At 39.5% G+C, this 18,761-nt stretch overlaps 1 protein-coding gene across 1 annotated transcript in view; it reads right to left on the bottom strand.

The window, feature by feature from the left end:
• Positions 1-474: 474 nt before the first annotated feature.
• ryr2a (ryanodine receptor 2a (cardiac)) overlaps positions 475-18,761 on the bottom strand; it is a 195,588-nt gene continuing 177,301 nt past the window's right edge. The window contains exons 101-114 of the mRNA XM_046068849.1: positions 17,424-17,565; positions 17,046-17,132; positions 15,085-15,348; positions 14,166-14,296; positions 13,747-13,789; positions 13,028-13,161; positions 12,216-12,276; positions 11,345-11,491; positions 10,780-10,914; positions 8,339-8,495; positions 7,586-7,650; positions 7,280-7,380; positions 6,489-6,540; positions 475-5,587 (exon numbers count right to left, since the gene is read on the bottom strand). Of these exons, the coding sequence (XP_045924805.1) occupies positions 5,492-5,587; positions 6,489-6,540; positions 7,280-7,380; positions 7,586-7,650; positions 8,339-8,495; positions 10,780-10,914; positions 11,345-11,491; positions 12,216-12,276; positions 13,028-13,161; positions 13,747-13,789; positions 14,166-14,296; positions 15,085-15,348; positions 17,046-17,132; positions 17,424-17,565 (1,615 nt within the window). The 3' untranslated portion in view covers positions 475-5,491. The remainder of the gene's footprint in view (positions 5,588-6,488; positions 6,541-7,279; positions 7,381-7,585; positions 7,651-8,338; positions 8,496-10,779; positions 10,915-11,344; positions 11,492-12,215; positions 12,277-13,027; positions 13,162-13,746; positions 13,790-14,165; positions 14,297-15,084; positions 15,349-17,045; positions 17,133-17,423; positions 17,566-18,761) is intronic.

Here is an 18,761-nt window from a genome sequence, read left to right as displayed (position 1 = left end):
TTACAGTAGCTCAAGCAAGTCCATTGAGCTTTTCACTGATAAAAAGTCAAGAGAGAAATTGATTGATTATTGCTTAATTATGCACCTTAGTTGCTCAAGATGAGTACCAGGACAACAGTGCTTGTGTGGCAAATATTTAAAAACAAATCCAATTTAACATAGTAGTTTCATAGCAGTGATTGTGTGTGATTTTTTACCACCTTTAAACCTTTTTATTATTCAAAATAAACAGATAATTTACCACATTTTCTAAAATATAAGATAAAAACAATGAGCCCTAAACACAATGCAGCCTGCAATAAACCATAGCTTCATAAAGCTTTTATTTGTTGAGACATTGTCAGAAAGGAATCAAACGTACTGTATATGTGTATGTAATTGTGTCCATAGCCAGTATGTTCTATATGAAAACATACCACAAAACAGAAATAAACTTCAAAAACGTTGAATTAAGAATATTCTCTTCTTCACAAGTTAATTAATAAAGTTTTATTGTAAAAATCATGCAAATCCATTCATTGATTATAGGCTCAGTCCATCTCTACACATTTATCTCTCAGAAGTAACAATAGCCTACTCAAAAAGGGATGCACTACTGTGTGGCAAGCTATGCTCCTCTGTAGTAAATATGGAAAATATTGATTTATTTTTGCATGAGAAAAATACCACTTAGTTATGGCATTGTTCTACGATGGTGTTAAGGCCATTGCAAGTAAAATAAATGAATTACAGAGGGGGTGATATTCTGAGGAGAGATTAAAGTCATACATTTAAGAGAAAAAAACATTCTCATTCTCAAAAAACATTCTAGGAGATAAAAGTGGTAAAATGACAAGAAAGAACACAGAAATTCTCTGAGATTTAAGTCACAAATTTCCGAGAGAAGAACTCAGAAAATATACATTTTCGGTGTGCTTGTGTTATTGAAGGCTCTGTACTGATGGGCCAAAAGAATAAAAAATTGGGGGGAACTGCAGACATTTCTAGATTTCAAGATGTGGCACATGCTTTCAAGTGGCTCTGTTGCAGTCCCTCACATCTACCTGTCTGACAGCTCCAACTCTTCTATTGTACGCATTCGTCTGCACGGACTGCTGTCTCTATTATTAATGACCGGAAAGAAAAACTGATTTACTAGTTTTGTACTCGTAAATTTACGACTTGGAATATTAGCCCCCTCTCACCCAGCCCCGTAATTTATTTATTTATATCTACAATTGCTGTCATATTATTCATTCTGAAGTGGTGTAGCAATAAAAAACAACAACTAAAAAAACTTAGGCATGTCATCAGCATGGTATAATGATAAAACTGCAATATACACAACATCCACAGTGGTTGGTTGCAACTGTAACATCCTCTGTGTTATCATACTTTGTACGGTCAGTGCTAAATGTAAAGCGTTCATGCATCCTCACTCAACGTTAAAGGTGCAATCAGTCAAGATGGCTCTTTAGTAGCCTCTAGTGGCAGCATGAACAAAATTCCAACAATAGCGATAGCATTTTCTTCTCAACCTCTCAATGTCTTTTAAAGCAAGTTCTATAATGGAATTTGATTTATAGCACTTTGGACATAATGTCACATACAAATAAAATAAATACAGACAAAATGTATTACAATGAAATTGTGAAATAATTAAACACATTGAACTCCGTTCTTTCTTATGAATATTAAATATGTATTGTATCTGACTAGTTTTTAATTCAAAATGTCCTTACCGCAGTCTGTTTGTTTTCATAATTCTACTTTTCATTAGAAAGTCTGGGTCAGTCAAGAAGCAGTTATGTGATTGGCTGTTGCTTCGGTCTCAGTGAGTGGAAAGCCAATTACAAAACTGGCTCTGCCCCTGGATTAAATAACACTGAGCTGTGTTTTAAAAATGCACTGGATTATTTCACAGTTTCATGGTTATATTATATGTTGTATCAATATTTATTCATATTTATGACTTTTTTAATTGTTTTATATTAAACACTTTGGGTCTTTATAGTTTCGGTCTAAGAAACATGATGCTAATTCATCACTACTGAAGAATTTCATGTCATAAAACTTAATTTACTTCCACATGCTTAACTAATAGTCCCTCAGGTTTACAGAAACCAAACCAAGTGCAGACTGGATGCTGAGCCTGGGAAAGTGTCACTTTCTCAGAAAGTTTACAAAACAGGATCACCACTATTTAGAAAGCGGAGTGACTGGCAATGGTCAGCCAAACCTTTTATGTATGTGATGGTGGTTTTGTGCAAAAAGCCAATATAATTTCACTATCTATTGCACCTGTAAGATTAAGTGCTAAACTAGTTTGACAGAACAATCTTAGTTTTATTTCCTTAGCATCATTTGTTAAGTAAATAAAATAAATAAATACATAGATAATAAATTCATGAATTGTATTTTAATCTGAGACAAGTTAAGCAAGCTTTTATTTGATTTGCCTTTGTTTGCAATTTACAACGGTCAGTCAGCTCCCGTACACTCCCTGAAGGGCTATTGCTTGAGCTTAAAACCAAATGATCCTTAAACAAACCTTTGACTCGTAGTATATTAAAACAGACATGGTTAAGTGAGGGAAAAGCAGGAACCACTGTTTTTCAAAGCGATGCAGTTGTGGTAAATGACTTGAAGAGTTACAATGAAGCCCACAACACTTAAATACAATATTACAGAAATCTTAATTCATCTTAAATAATCCTGTTAAACAATTCATGGGTGACATAGATTTTGTTATATTTGTTTATTAAACCCGCATAATAAACATGCAATGGCATTGTTTTTTTCTGAGATAGTTTTTCTTGGAGAATGCCTATACAAAAAGAGTAACTCTGTTTGCTGTATTGCATAAGATCATCACAAAAAAGAGAAAGAAAACGGATAGATAGACTGAGGTCCAACCAACACACACACATCCCATCACTGAGGAATGAATTAGTGAATTAAAAGACAACAATAATAATTATGCTTTAAATAGATTACTTTGTTTCTGATAGTATCATTCATTCTTCCCTTGTGTGTGCATTCTGACCCACATCCTACAAGGGCCAAACTTTGTAAGTCATGAAATGTGCCCTATGGAAGGTATCTTTTTCTGCCTGCCCTGATTTGCATTTAAATACGAAATTGAAAAAATTAAAAAGTCACCCCAATGAATTTTACGCTTTTGTTAAAAGGAAGAAGCCATCTGCGCTTGACAAGTGGCACAGTCTTATCCTATATGTATGAGAAGAGTAGAGGTTCCTCTCACGTTAACACTACTACTAGTGACACACTTCACTCTCGCCTGCTGTTGAACGTCCGGACTCAATCTTCAGTCAGGATGAAGTTTGACCTCATTTCCTGCAGTCATTTGAAAACTGAAATCTGACCTCCCAGACTCGACTAGATGGCTTAAAAAGCATCTGACATACTATATAATCAAACAGAATCGGTTAAATCATATTAAATTGTTTGTTTTTTGAAAATTGTAACAACCCTATGTGCACAAGCAAGCATAAAATTGAAATAATTGGAAATGAGGCTATTTCAACTCAGGTCTGCATCAAAACTGCTTACTGAGACAATGAGACATGCCCTCATTTTATATTTCCAATAACAGTGGTCCTGAGGACATTCCTCTGTCCGTCCTTCTTCCAACCCCCTTTTTACATTCCTATAGTCCTCCCACGTGGCATATTTCTGTCTTTCATAAACACCCAGCTCTGTTATCACCAGTCTTTACATGGTATCTATGTGAAGCTCTCTGACGTCCCTCTCTCCTCCTCCAGCTTGCATAGCTTACCGCTGGTGTAGTAAGGCACTGTATCCTCCCGTGTCCCTTCCCTCTACTTTCATCCATCCATTGATCATCTGTTGTGAGCCTGCCCTTGCTGTGCATTCATACTTCAGGAAACATGCTTCAGTCTCATTATTTCTCTTAGCTAACAAGCACACACTAAGTTTGTCTGCAGCCATAAAGTTTATAACAGATAAATCACTTGTTTGCTGCTTTGGTATTGCTTTTATATAAAACTTTTTATTTGATTAACACATATACCAAGCAAGCCCTAATTAAGTAGCATTTCTTGTCTGTGATGTTTTTTTCTCACAAAATACTGTTGGACAGAAATAGCATGCTGACTACTTAGCTATTCTTGGAGCCTTGACCAGCAGTGGGGCTAAAAATGTCATGTTTGTCTGAAGGGTGTTGTTGGAACATGTGGTCAGTAAAGTTAAAAAGGGAGCATGTAAATGACATGGCAGTCTGACCAGTAGTTGGACAGACACACAGAGACATCTGTTTCCTAAAGCCATGCTGCTACTGGGGCAAACGATCAAGTAAAAAGTAAAAAGATCAATTCAGAGTTACCAAATATGTCTATTATGGATTCAACTATTTTGCAAGCATTGTTTTGGGGACATTTATTTATTTATGTAGGCTTTCAAAAAAAGAGAAAAGATGTGGTCAACTTTCAAGCTGATGGAGGATTACGACTTTAACAAAATGGACTGTTGATCACGTTGCTAGCAATGTGTACGCTTAGTTAAGGAGCCCTTCACACACAGTGTTGGCGTGTACAGGGTGTGGACACAATGCTAACATCTGGAAACAACGCTAACTCAATCCAGTACAACGGCCCTATTTGTGAAGAGCAGGATGTTCATTTTTTGTTGAGTGTCACAGAGCTGTTGATTCAACTCTGTGGTATTGTAGTTCTGGAGACTAGATGAGATTATGTTGAGGCACCTTATAGAATTCCCACTTGGCATGTACCATGAACTAAAGAGCCTAAAAAAAGTTACCTCAGAGTTTATTCAAACCATCACCTCTATGACAGTCTCAACAGAAGATAACATGCAAGCTTCTCAAGGGTCAGATTTATTGCAGAGCTCGTGTGCTGGGTTACAGCAGAGTTGTAGAAGTCTTTCTCTTTTGTGTCCACCCCCTATACCTACATGCAACGTGCATTGTACACATGTAAAGTCTCTGCTCTTTGTGTATCCATCGTTGTCCTGAAATTCATTCAGGAGGAATCCTCTCATTATCTTCTTTTCACTCTCCTCCTCTGTCCGTCTTTGGGTCCTTCCTTTTTGCCGTGCTCCATTATTCCTTTGTATTTTTTGCTTGTTACTGTGAATGTACAACAAGATGAGGCAAATAAGTCATCATCTGAGCCAAAAAACCTTGACGTGCCACCATTCACATATTGAACAGCATATGATCTGATACTTTCTATGTACAGAGTCTTAGAAGCATTCCAAACAAAGTGTGCTGGAAGTTGGGGCAGAGCTGGGGAGTTGGCTGTCTGAATGAGGAAGAGCTGGGAGGAAGGCTTGGGGTGGGACCTGTAGAGGACGCTGGAGATGTTGGTTTCTCCTGGACTGGGAGTGTAGCCGAGTGTAGAACCCATCGTTTGGTAAAACTGGCACTCCTCAGAGACCAGTAAGAAGTTTTGAGGGAAGATGGCTGAAGAGGGCCTTGAACAGGTTACTGTGTGAAAGAAGTGTCTGTTGATCAGTTGAGCTGATCCTCGTACTGTTTCCGGAAACAGTCACCAGCTGGGAAAAACTCCCAGCAACGCTCCTGGTACATCTTCCACACGTAAGACTCCTTTAAAACAGACAGATGGGAGGAGGAAGGAAGGGCTTACAATTATTTAGAGTCTGACTTGTGTCATTTACATACTGTTGAGTTTAGTAACAGCTAGGGCCGTGCGATATGACGATATATATCGTTTGATGTCTATCGTTTAAAATTATGCTCTATCGTTTATTTCGTTGTGTCGCAAATTCATCTATTCATCTATTCAACGTAAAACTAATATCCAAAGCTTACCTCACCTTTATGATGCAGAGAAATTCACGAGTTAATAATATTTCATTGAATTTACAAAAAATTTTAATATTGGGATATATTGGGATGTGAGATTTTAGTCATATCGCACAGCCCTAGTAACAGCTTCAAACACGGAGCCAATACAGGCCTCAGTATGCTTCAAACTAACTATTTTGTGTGACTGTGCCATTTCTACCTGCTTTAAATGGCCGGACTTCAAAGCTGGGCGAAAAGCCTGCTGTCATACAGAGTAGTGACGTGAGGAATCATGCAATTGGGGATAACAGCGAAAACTGCTGGGACAAAGTCCCTCAAAGACGTTCACGTGTTGCACTTAGTTCCAAATACGAAAAGTGATGAAAAAATAAAAAGTTCAGATCCTGCCCTTTTTCACAGCTCTACACACCGGGCCAGTCACCGCACAGTGGCTGCCGTCTGTCTTCAGTTATCACACAGCCCTCCCCCCATTCCACCACTGGACAGGGGTTACAAACTGTTAGAGATGCCGACAAACACTTTGTTTTAAGCATACGGGAGGCTTTAACAATGCAAGCAGCCAACAGCAGGGATCAGTAATGCAGGAGTTTGAAGCTGAGCCGTACTAGCCAGCATCACATGCATATTTATTCATATATATATTTATATATTTACTACAAAGGGAAATGAGCTGGTTTACCTGGCCTGTGTGCTCTGTTTCATCTTTGTTGATGAGATACATCACAAAGAATCTGAAACACACACACACACACACACACACACAGACACACACACACGTATTAGAAAAACATATCCACTGACATTATCACACATACGTCAACATCACATCACAGACACATAATCCTAAAGCTTTCACCTTGAATCATATTTTTTAAACGAGGAGGAGAAGTGAATGTGTGACAAAGTCCCCGCTGACGCCTGTGGTTTGAGAGGTCTTCTTCACTGTCTCTGAGAATTGTTCTGAGATCCAGCCTCTATTTATTCCATTCTAGTAATACTGTCTCAAGGGAAGGTTTAAGACATCTCCAAAATTGCACAGATGAGAAATGTTTCCACCATCATGTTGGATATAGACTCTAATTGCAATGTATCCAAGTGTTCTGACACAACTTCAACATAAACAAAAGATTAGCCACATGTCGTGTTAGCAGGGCATGTACTGTAGCTGAGTCGCATTGGGGGTCAGCTTCTGGGGACACAAGGAGCCTCAAACAGCCACACCAGTGTTTAAATGGTTGTGTCACTACTCAGAAAAACCCCAGTCCATAAATCAGATGCAAAGACCAATGAGAGTGCAGCCTTATGCAGTTCATTCAGGTGTGCTGCATAAGACACAGTATCTATGATAGTAATGATGAAATGCTCCCTGTACATAATTTTGCAGAATCCAGGCCCTAGTTATAAAACACTATGGTTGGAATAAGTTTGAGGTACAAGTCCACACATACTAACGTGCACAAACATACTCACAGGTAGTTGGCTAAGTTGTGCTCCTGTAGCGTGTGCGTTTCAAAGCCATGTGGCACTGTGTCAAAGTAATCGTTGCCTATTCCACAGATAAAGCATTTGGTCTGGAAGAGAAACACGTGTTCAGTTACACAAAACATTTGTCTGTTGGGTGTTCCATTGCAACCTGCATCTGGGTGTCATGCAAATGTATGAAGACGTAAATATCCACATGGGAATATGATAGGAGATTTGGAGGTGGGCTACTGGATGCTGTAACAAAATATGCTGTATAATGCACTGTGCTACAGGATGTGTGTGTCCTTTCACCTCCATGTCTTCTTTCACTTGTTCCTGCTGGTCTCTCAGCTCTCCAAAAGCATCGATGATCAACCCTAGAATTTTCAGACCACAGAGGGTGTAGAGGTTATTGAACCTGGCCCACAATCTCTTGAAGTCAACATGGTTTCACATTAACTAACTGGACCACAACCACCTGAAAACCACAAGTCTTTTGTTTTATCCAGTGGACCTTCAACAGTACTGGCTCCATCTGAGTCTGATCTCCTATTCAAGAAGGCGTCTTACAGTCTTCTTATTACTATTATAACAATTTTATTTGGGTTTATGTGATACAAAGGCAGATTATTGACTGCAAACTCAATATTACATCTGACCAATGTCAGCACAGCTGTCATTAATATAATGAATCATGGCTGAATTCCATGTAGTTGTTTCGGGTTCATTATCATGTTGGTTCACTGGCATGAGTTGTTACCTGTGTCTGCTGTGAAAAAACAGTATGGGATATCCAGTACACATCTATGGCATCTGTCAACCTCACCACAAAACCACAGCAACATGTTCTGATCTGCTGGATGAACAATGTAGCAGTGAAGTTTTGTGTGGAGCAACGCAACAGGATAAGTGACTCCTGGAAACCATAATGTACATTTTTCTTTACTGGTCATATGCTATTTATTCATGGTGATGTTGGCAGTCCAGGACTAGTTTTAGCTCTACGGACCCATTCCCACCCTTCTTTACAGTGTGTGTGTGTGTGTGTGTGTGTTGGATCTCTACCCTGGATGATGGCCAGGAGGATTACAATGACAAAGAAGAAGAAAGTGATGTCAAAGATGATGCGATAGATCTCATACTCGTCACCCGCTGGGTCCTCAATCTGGTCACCGATCCCTCCACCCGCTCTCACACCTACATACATGTGGAACATGTAGCACTGGGAGAGAGGGCGAGAGACATAGAAGAAGAAGCGGGGAGAAAGAAAGACAGAGGGGAGAAGAAATGTAATATACTAGATTTGAAATATTACTAGTATTTTTCCTAGATTTAAAATTCAACTGGAACCAACGTTCTGCTTATATTTGATCCTTAAAAACTTTTGTAACTTTCTATAAAAGCACAGCTGAGGGTTTAGTCAGGAACATTGTGGACCAAAAGAGAAAAGAAAACTTGTGGAGGAAATAGAGATCACAGCGATGGTAGAGGAGACTGAAGCCAGGCATCACGTACTGTTCTGTGAACTAAACAGTGGGTTGACACTTAAAACCAGACACGTAGCTTTCGAGTGATATTCCTATCACATAGGTCATAAAGCTAATGCAAAGTTCACCACAGGCTTTGCTTAGAGAGATCATTTCCATGTCAAAGTAAGGTTTTCTAAATAACTACTTATATGTGGTTTTCAGGTCATACTTCAGATCAAAATTGAAATGCAAGTCCATTTTACTGCAACTCACACGGACTGAATTTACAGCAGCTTTACTGAAATACAATGTGCAAATCTTTTTTCTTATTTTGCACTAAATGGCCGTATTTAAAAATTGCAGGTCAGAGGGTGAACAAATGTAACTGTTTAATGAACTAATAATTATGTATTAAGTTTTAGTTAAACAAAAAAAGGAAAAGAGGATCTTCAATAGTCCATATTTCTTCGTCTGTGCAGACTGTTAGCCTTTTAACAATGCAAGTATTAGTTAGAAAAGTTTAAAACAATCAATCACACCTGAACCAAAGTGGTACATCCATGTCCAAATACATGACAGAAATACTGGAAATGCTTCTGCACTGTGTGTTTCCACAAAGAACAATAAAATCCAATAAACAATAACCACTTTCAAATCAAGTTCAAAGAAACAGAATAAGTCAGTGTAAGAATAAGAATGTGTCCATGTCTTAAAGCGGACATACTCTGTGTATAGAGTACAGAGTGAGAAAAATTAAGGCTAAGAGAGGAACAAGTGATCAGAAAATCATCTCAGATCCTCTCGTCTTGCTTTCAGTGTTATTGTAAGGGATTTATTCACAACTCCTGTCAACTCCTGTAGACAAGGCAGAGGGCAGACCTGCCACCCGGCCCCTTAATAGGAAACAAAAGAGCTCTACAGAATGCTATGGGTGGCTGACCATAGGGGATTAGAGTGTGTGTGTCCTGAAATTTCTGGGTGACAGAAGGCCCCCTCCCACCCCCAGAAAGCACACAGCATAGAGGCCTTATATAGTATTTCTTTCAGATGGCTTGGCAGGAGGGAACAGCCTCACCACAGATGTAATTCACTCTTCCTTACCGGTTTCGAACCTCCATCAGTGACAGGCTATTCCTACATATTTGACTTCCTACCTGGTTATACCTGAGTTGAGCTAACCTGCCTTACAAACTTTGCGTAAGTGTAAAGGATAACACCACATATAATGAAACTGTACCCAGCATCACGAAACACCCCAGGAGGGTAGCATGACATTCTTTCTTTCTTACTGCAACGTACACTGTTGCTATTCCTAAAAAGCTAACAGATGCCTGCACCTTAGAGTAGCTCAGCTGGACAGCAGACAGAGCTGGAGGGTGACGGAGGGTGCTCTGACTCATGACTTTCTGTCCATAAATGGTGCTGGCTCCTTTTTACTGACAGGCTCAACAGGATACTTCCTACTTTCAATGAGACTGGCTTTACTGACATTATCAGCCAGAACAGCTACCGCCTAGAGCAATGAGACTGAACAGCAGCTAAGAGGGAGCAAGCGGAACCACGGTCTTTACATTTAACAACACTCTACCATGCAGATGACCAAAGAACAAAGTAATGTGCAGATGTTTTCTTTGAACAGTAACCAGAAATGGTCAGTCTCAGATCCCAGAATAGCTTGTGGTCCAGATCACAGTGCTTTATCTCAAACACTACTGGCTGTCACTAGTGACTGGTGCCCAGTCTTACATCTAACCGCCACCTCATGCATTCAGTTAAAGCTTATTCATTTAATGTCCGATATCCTAATGGTTTCTATCTCTTACATGTTACATTAAGTACGTGTTTCAATCTCCATGTAAAATGTTGTCATTATGCTCACTCAACACTGACCAGCAAAGTCGTGCCATATTTCGAGATGCTGCTTTTACCCGCTGTCAGTCAACTGTATTTGCCATTCCAGCACAGCAAAGCGCAATATGTTGAGATTGTGTCTGACTGCACTGCAGCACCTAAAAGCAATTCACTGCTCATACTCACTGTCAGCATATCGTCACACTTCATGTCTGGCAGTTCTCCATCTTCGCCCTTGTTGTAGAACTTCCTGAAGAAGTTGAAGGCCACTACTGTGTAGAGGTACACCACCACTGCTAACAGGCCAACTGTCAACACCAGCTGGAAGACAGGAGAAAGAATAAGGTTGAGAACATGAGACATGTCTCAGAATAGTGGGAAAATAAGAGTCAGCTTTTTTTGCATAGTTAAGACAAATGTGAGCTGGTCGGTAAACATACTGGATGTGTTGTGTATGATGTTTGATCTGTCTATCAGTACACTTGGAATGTATTATTTCTTTTTATTTTATGTACAGTATCTCACAAAAGTGAGTACACCCCTCACATATTTGTAAATATTTGAACACTGAAGCAATGACACTTTGCTACAATGTAAAGTAGTCAGTGTACAGCTTGTATAACAGTGTAAATTTGCTGTCCCCTCAAAATAGCACATCACACAGCCATTAATGTCTAAACTGCTGGCAACAGTCACAATAGTGTGCAGTATTTATGATGACAGTACTGTAGCTGAGTATGTAGATGTTTACCTGTTTGCCATTGTGTGTTACTGAGGACAAAATGGTCCGCAGTGTCTTGAAGCCCATGGCGATGTCAAGCAGATGAGCAGCAAAAAAGAAGTTGTTATAGTGGCCCAGGATGGACATGGTCATATACCAGGCCAGATACAGGAAGGACTGACCGGAAGGAGAGAGAGAGAGAGAGAGAGAGAGAGAGAGAGAGAGAGAGCTTAATATAAATTCACATCTGTGCTTTCCAGTGTTCAGTTTGTAGTGTGATGTTTGTTTTCAATTAGGACACTTTTTAGTTTTTGTTTCTGTCCATGCACAGGTAATAAATTTGTTGGTTCCAAAATATTCCAATGTCTGCTAGAAACCACATAAGCTGCAACCTTATTCAGTAAGTCAGTGTAAGGTAACTATAGTAAATATATATATAGTGAAATAGAATATATATAGTGTAACGTTCTGATAGTGTAGTTCATTTAAATCAGAAATCTGAAAATGTCTGCGAGGACGGCACATTAGGCCACGGTTTTATATTTTATACTTACAGGATCATTTGTACTATGTACACTCAGAGAATCTTACACTACATGTCACATTCACACTCTGATGACAGTAGCTGCCATGTAAGGTGCCAACTGATCATCAGAAAGAAACTAATACATTCACTCACACACACACACTCACAGCCACTCCTAAACCCTGTATACATTAATGTATAACTTTATTTCAACTACTTAATTCTCACTAATGTAAACCTCTGGAATTAAAGAGGACAACATGATAATATTATAATTCTTAAATCAAGAAAAGCCTGTTAGCCTGATTCTGCAGTGAATCGACATGATGGAGTCAAACATGGCTGGTGAATGATCTTGTGCTTCTACATACTTACATTGTCTGTGAATACAACCCCCAGCTTCCAGATCTGGTACTTGACATCAATGGAGTTCAGCCTGATGACAGATGGAGAAGAGGCTCACAGAGGGTGATCATGTGTCATACCATATGGCCAGAGGACTTTTTGCCCAAGTTCAGCCACTGAAGCAGACCTTGATTTCAGGGTGAATACAAGTCCTGCCAGTAAAACCTGATATCAACAACTCCCAATCCAAGTGTGTACAGATCAGCCTGTTGGGCATTATTCATAAGTCTGTTCTCAGACTAGGGCTGGTACATGCCTCTGCATATTGTAACATGTGGGTGCACTGATTTGGAATATGTCCAGTGTGTGATCTGGAGAAATGGATGAGTATCCTTTTGTTTATTAATATATGAATGACTCACACAATCTGAAATGGTGTTTGAAAAAAGAGACACTTAAATTGGCAACTTATTTAGTGAATGCATCAGACAGAGAAGCTAGTATCAGCAGGCGGAAGATAATAAGTATTGCTACTTTCACATTATTAGATCACCTGAACTGATGTGTGGCCACCACAGCTGGAACCTGTTCACTGTTTGTGCCCCCAGAGGCTTAATCGCCGTCAGACGATAGCCAATGGGATTGTGCGCACCTTGCTCAGTAAATCAGTCAAAGTTGTTAAGTTTTTATGCATTAATAAAAGCTCTACTTAGATTAACTTGGTTGTTCAATGCATGCGGGAACATTACTGCCACAACAAAATACAGTAAATAAAGCTTCATGTGTACTGAAAATAAAAATAATCAAATTAAACATATTTGTCTCCACACACACACACTCACACAGCAGCCAGTGAGCTGTCTCTCCTGGGCTTTCTCTTTTTGTGAGCATCGCTGAAGTCCAGAGCAGCCTTGTCCATTCCCAGCAGCTCACTGATGCGGTCGTGACCGTAGAACTCTCCATATTTATCCATCACCTGAGGAAGAGCAGGACTTCTTAAAGATCCACTTTCCACTGGAACATCTCAACTAGCAAGGGACACATATTAAGCGGAGGGTCCAAAACATTTTGGGTGTTAAAAAACCTAATTTGCTACATTCTGATTAATCTTTCTGCCCCGATTTCTGCCTTTTCTGCATCCATGTATGTGTAAATGTCTTTACAGTGGATATATTTAAAGATTTTGCTAGGGGCAATTCAGTAGTCACTGGATACATGTCCCTACCTCCTAATTTGTCAAATAGATTCAACAAATTTGTATTTTTTTAATTAAACTTCAGCAGGGCACAATAGTCTCAAGAGTCACTTAACCAAATAGGAGATATTCATGGGTTCACAGCAGAGCTGATCAGGAGGAAGAAACGTGTGTCAGGGCTGTCACAGACCCAATCACTGTGGACATACTGAGAAAGCCTTACTCCTTCTCTTAGCTTAGCAGTTCTCTCAGTTCCTTCCTCAGTTTGAGTTTTTTCTCAGCAGCTTTGTGAATAGCTTTTAAAAGAAACGGCCAGCTAGGAACTTTTAGTGCCATTTTAGGAGGACTCCTAGTGGTGGCACCTACCTTCCTCTTCACAAACTTATCCCAGTAGTTGTTGGGAAAAGATCTGAAAATCAGAGGCAAAAAGACTCATGAGTCACATCATCTATAAAGGTTTACTGTTCTAAAAACACAACTGTAAAGAACTGCAATAAAAAACGCATTTACAAGGGTTTACACTTTTAGGGTTTGTTTGCTCACAGTTTGTAATGGACATGGTAATAGCACTGCTGACTCAGCTGTTGTGGCTGTAAACAGACATGCTCACCTCCATGATTCATGGTCAGCCACTGCCTCTACCAGGAATCAGTTATTGCGTTAAATACAGATGGTTTTCTCAAATGACATCTCACGTTCTTCCTCTAGTTCTTCACAAATCTCCTGGTCATTGGCACGACAAGCTTATCTACATATACACTCTTGCACACACAGACTCTACTCACTGTGTGTTGATTACCAGTCTGTCCCACTGCCCCTTGATGTCATCCTCAGACGGTTGCTCTGTGATGTAAAGGCCATCAAATTCCAGCTTCCTGGCCACCTCCTTCTCACGCTTAAAGATCACCAGTGGCACCTACATATCACACACACACACACACACACACAATATAGGAGTGTTATAGGTTTTTAATGACAAATACAGGACACAGATTCCACTATTTTTATATTTATTATTTAAGACGAGTGACAAATAAAAGGAAAAACCAACATAAAGTGTCTCAGTAAGGTGTTGGGCCACCACGTGCTGCAAGAACAGCGTCAATGATCCTTGGCATTGATTCTCCAAGTCTCTAATGGAGACATGAACACCATTCTTCCACAAGATATTCCTTGATTTGGTTTTTTGATGATGATGGTGGTGGGGAGTGTTGTCTAAAATCTTGGTCCAAAATAGAAATGTTTTATCATTAGATACAGGTGATCACTCAGAACAACTTTGTATTGATTTGCAGTGACCCTTTCCTCTAAGGGGACAAGTGGACCCAAACCACGCCTGCACCAAGTCTCCCACAGTGTAACAGAGCCAGCAGACCCCCCTCACTGCAGGGGTCAAGTATTCAGACCTTTGCCGTTCTTTTGGTGCACGCCACACATGCACTCGCCCACTTGGGCTTGTTAGTCCCATGCACACTGCCTTAGTATGTAGAATAAGCCAAAGCCTGACGGGACTGCAGGGCCAAGTTTAGTTTACTAAGCTATGATACTGTTGCTGTTCGGTGGAGGGGTTTAGCAAAAGGTCACTTGTACCATGCAGTGCACCTTTGTGGAAGCATCTGATTTCACAATGTTTCTCCACTCATTTATTCAGGTTTTTCCTTTAATTTTTCACCCTTCTGTATATATCAGTAGTCAGAACTGTGCCTTTAGACAGTAGTATCCGATGATGCAGAAGAAGGAGATGACAGTGTGCAGGATGGCCAGGATCCGTAACATAGGCTCCATGTATCCGGTGCTCTCCTCCAGGACAAAACGGACTGTGACAGGCTTTAGGGGCGCCTCATCCATCACCCCCTCCTTTGTCGCCATTGCTTCTCCTCCCAGTGGATCCCACTGAACACTGTTGTCTGGTTGGCTGCTGGTGTATACCACTTCCCTTTCCTCCATCACAGATGAGGATGTAGAAACCTGGTAGGCACAATGAATTAGTCCTTTAAATGTAGAAATCAAGCTAGGTCTGGTAGACAAAAAACAACATGACTGTAAGCATGTTGTCACCCTGATGACAAATTGATGGGCAGGATATAATACAAGCAACACATGCTATTCTATAGCTTAGCCTTACAATACAATATACTACCTTTTAGCATGTTTAAGCTTTTTATAGATAGGCAGAGAGGGCTTCATTCCCCCACACCATTTACCTTTTAGTGAGTGGACACAGTAAGATGAAAACCTGAATATTTTAATTTCTTAATTTATTTCACTCTATATTTATTTAAATCCTTTAACTACTTAACTATTTAACCATGACTCCCGCCTCTGTCAAAATACTTCTACTAGTACTATTATTATTATTTTCAATACTTCTGATGCTGCTATTATTAAGTACGAGTTGAGATCCGGGTTGCACTACACACTTTATTATGCTCCAGCCATTCAATGTGCACCCTGTCTTACAGAAATAGATCTGCTCTTTTGTCTCGTCTAGTGTTAGTAACTGTGTTGTGGTGTATACTATCTTGTAAGCTGTTTATTGTGATCTTGTTTTTAGCAATGTGGACCATAAGAAATGGCATTTATTCATTTGCATACTTGGTATGTTGATGAATAACAATAAATGTACTTGGACTTTAAAGAATAATTTAAAGTTATCCAATCTAATAGTCCTACAGCATAAACACTGCTATGTTCTATTTTGTTAAGACTTTGTCCGGGAGATGATTTTAACTTTTTTTAAATATTGGTCCTTATTTTGTGGTGTATACAGCAAAGTTAATTGTGATGTTTATATTTTGCATAATTCCAATTAAGTTGTAACCCCTATTTGTGAAGTGTGATAACAAACCGACTACTTTATTGGTCACTTAGAGGCAGCAGGGCGAGCTGTAAATACATACAATAAATACAACATATTTTCATCTTATGTAAATGATGTCTACACGACGTGGAGTAATTCAATAATCTCTCTCTTTTAGCTCTGTTTTGGGTCTCCACCATCTCCTGAGGGAAATCTGTCTCTTTAGCTGCTAAACTATGCTGCTTCACTATGTTCACAAACTAGTATCTAACTGTATCTGTCTGCTGTTAAGAAGATAGTGTACAGTGGGTTTTTAGAGCTTGGTCACTTAAAACAGTAACAAGTTATGGGCCATTAAACCAAAATAAAAAGCTGAAAGACACTAACAAGCTCTGTAGAGCTGAGGGGAACTGCAGTTTTGTGACAGTTATCCGTGGGTCCATCACTATGAGCTGCAACTTTCACATTATATGTTGTCTTTTGACTCAATGTTAATAGAAAGATATTTAAGTCTTCCTCTTATTTGCTATCTTTGCATTAGGGCTATATGTATGCATGTACTTTATACCATTGGGCTAATTTCCATGTTTAACTCAAAAGCATGGATGGAGATGGAGGAGCAAATTACTGCTGCTCTGATGACTTTCTAGAATTGCACATTCACACCTGAAAAGACAACACACCGTTGTCGTTACATACATCTTCTACCATAACCTGTATCAACACACCAACACCACAATAATTTCCTGTAGTGCTTGTTGGACAAACTGTGGTAACTCTTGATCCACGTGTTACAAGGAAAGACGGTTTGTGAAGAATGCGTTTCCATTTCCTAGAAAAAGCCACATCCCTTGTATAACATTACCTTATAGAACAGGAGGATGAAGTTGATTGCAAAGGCAACAAACAGCGCCAGCATCCTCATATTGTAAAAGTTCCTGGCAAAGTAGTTCTGCAGGGGAGACAGGAATAAGCTCTTACATAAATCAAATGCTTTACAATTGTGCTGTTCACATAATCACTTGTGTTATCGCATGAAAATCACTCAAATCTTCAGTGATGCCTGCTAGCTTTCATTTACATAACTGCAATTATATGAGAGCTCTCCTCCTCACTTTTACTGTCCACACTGCTTTTAACCAACAGTGACTGAAACTGAGTGAAATGTTTTCAGTTGGATTGGAAAATACTGAGTTGACAGGTAGAGCTGACCAGCAAGGTGAAACAGAAAAGTTCCCTGTACCAGTAGCTTCCTCTGGTAGGCTATGATCTTCTTCAAGAAGGCAGACTCCTGCAGATCTGGTTCATCAGACTTTGAAGTGTGATGCCTTCTCACTTTTGGCTTCATCTTCTCATTCTTCAGTTGTTTCTCTACATGTCCATCCCTGAAATCACACGTGAATTCAAACTTACAAACAGCTAAATACAACACTGCTTCAGCCATTTCACTGTGAGATTCTGGAGGGCTAAGTGAATAGTATGTTTTTAAAGAATTGCCATTTCTGTGGTATGGAGTTTTGGTCTTCTCTGAAGACCAAATAGTTTCTATTAACATTGAGTCAAAAGACAAGTTTTCATCATGTACAAATGTACAAACATTTTGTCTGTGGGCTACCTACTAAACATATTTGCTTTTGACCAATTCTTTAAATTAAGGTCTACTTACTTTTTTTACTTAGCCAACATGCAGGCTAATTATACAACTTCTGTCAACAAAGATAACTCTGTCTGTTGAGGAAGACTGTGGAATGTCGTCGAAAGCTCTGGATAAGAGCCTTGGATGAGGATCCTGAGTTAACAAATCTTATGTTGGTTCAGGCCACGTATGTTAGATTCGTCCCCTCTAACAATCCAGTAATTAATAGTGTCAGGCTGTAACCCTTCTGTTCTGCTGTTTAACGGCATTTCATAGCTGTGTCCCAACTGTACTGTACTGTAACATCTCCACTGTCCACACATGGTGTGTTTTTGTCAGCCACCATAGTTACAATGGCCGGTGTAGCAATAGATAAATATAAAATATGAACATACTCTGTTTTCTCAGGTTCACAATCTGTGTCGGCTGTTGCTTCCTTCTCCTCTGAGGAAGAGCTCTTCGACTGAAACAGAAAACACTGTTAGACAATCAAGCCAAGTTTGTGGGTGGAGTGTTTGCTAGCAATGCTAAGCCCTGAAAACCTATTTTCTCAATCAGCTTCTTCTTCCTCTTCTTCTTATGACTGATCTTACATGACACACAAGTTTCTTTTTGTTCCTGTGCTCTTCTCACTGAGCAGAAGCAGGCAGGACTTGGAAGTGGGAAAACATGATGATACATACTATGCACCAATCAATGTTTAGCAACGTTTCAACGTTTCTTATTTAGTCATGACTGTTCGGACCAAAAGTGGTGGACCGGCAATCAGACTGACAGTGACAGAAATCAAAATATCTCAGTAAATATTGGATAGATTGAAATCTATTGATCCTCTGACCATCATCGGGTCATCGTGTCCAACACTTTGGTTTATGACCAAATACACGCAAAACTGATGACATTCCCATCAGCCTCAGCTGCTTATTGCTAATTAGCACACCAAAC

The sequence above is a fragment of the Micropterus dolomieu genome, linkage group LG14 (genome assembly GCF_021292245.1).
Source record: "Micropterus dolomieu isolate WLL.071019.BEF.003 ecotype Adirondacks linkage group LG14, ASM2129224v1, whole genome shotgun sequence".
Lineage (NCBI taxonomy): Eukaryota > Metazoa > Chordata > Actinopteri > Centrarchiformes > Centrarchidae > Micropterus > Micropterus dolomieu.
Note: the sequence above shows the minus strand (reverse complement) of the source record. Positions and strands in the feature narration are given on the sequence as shown.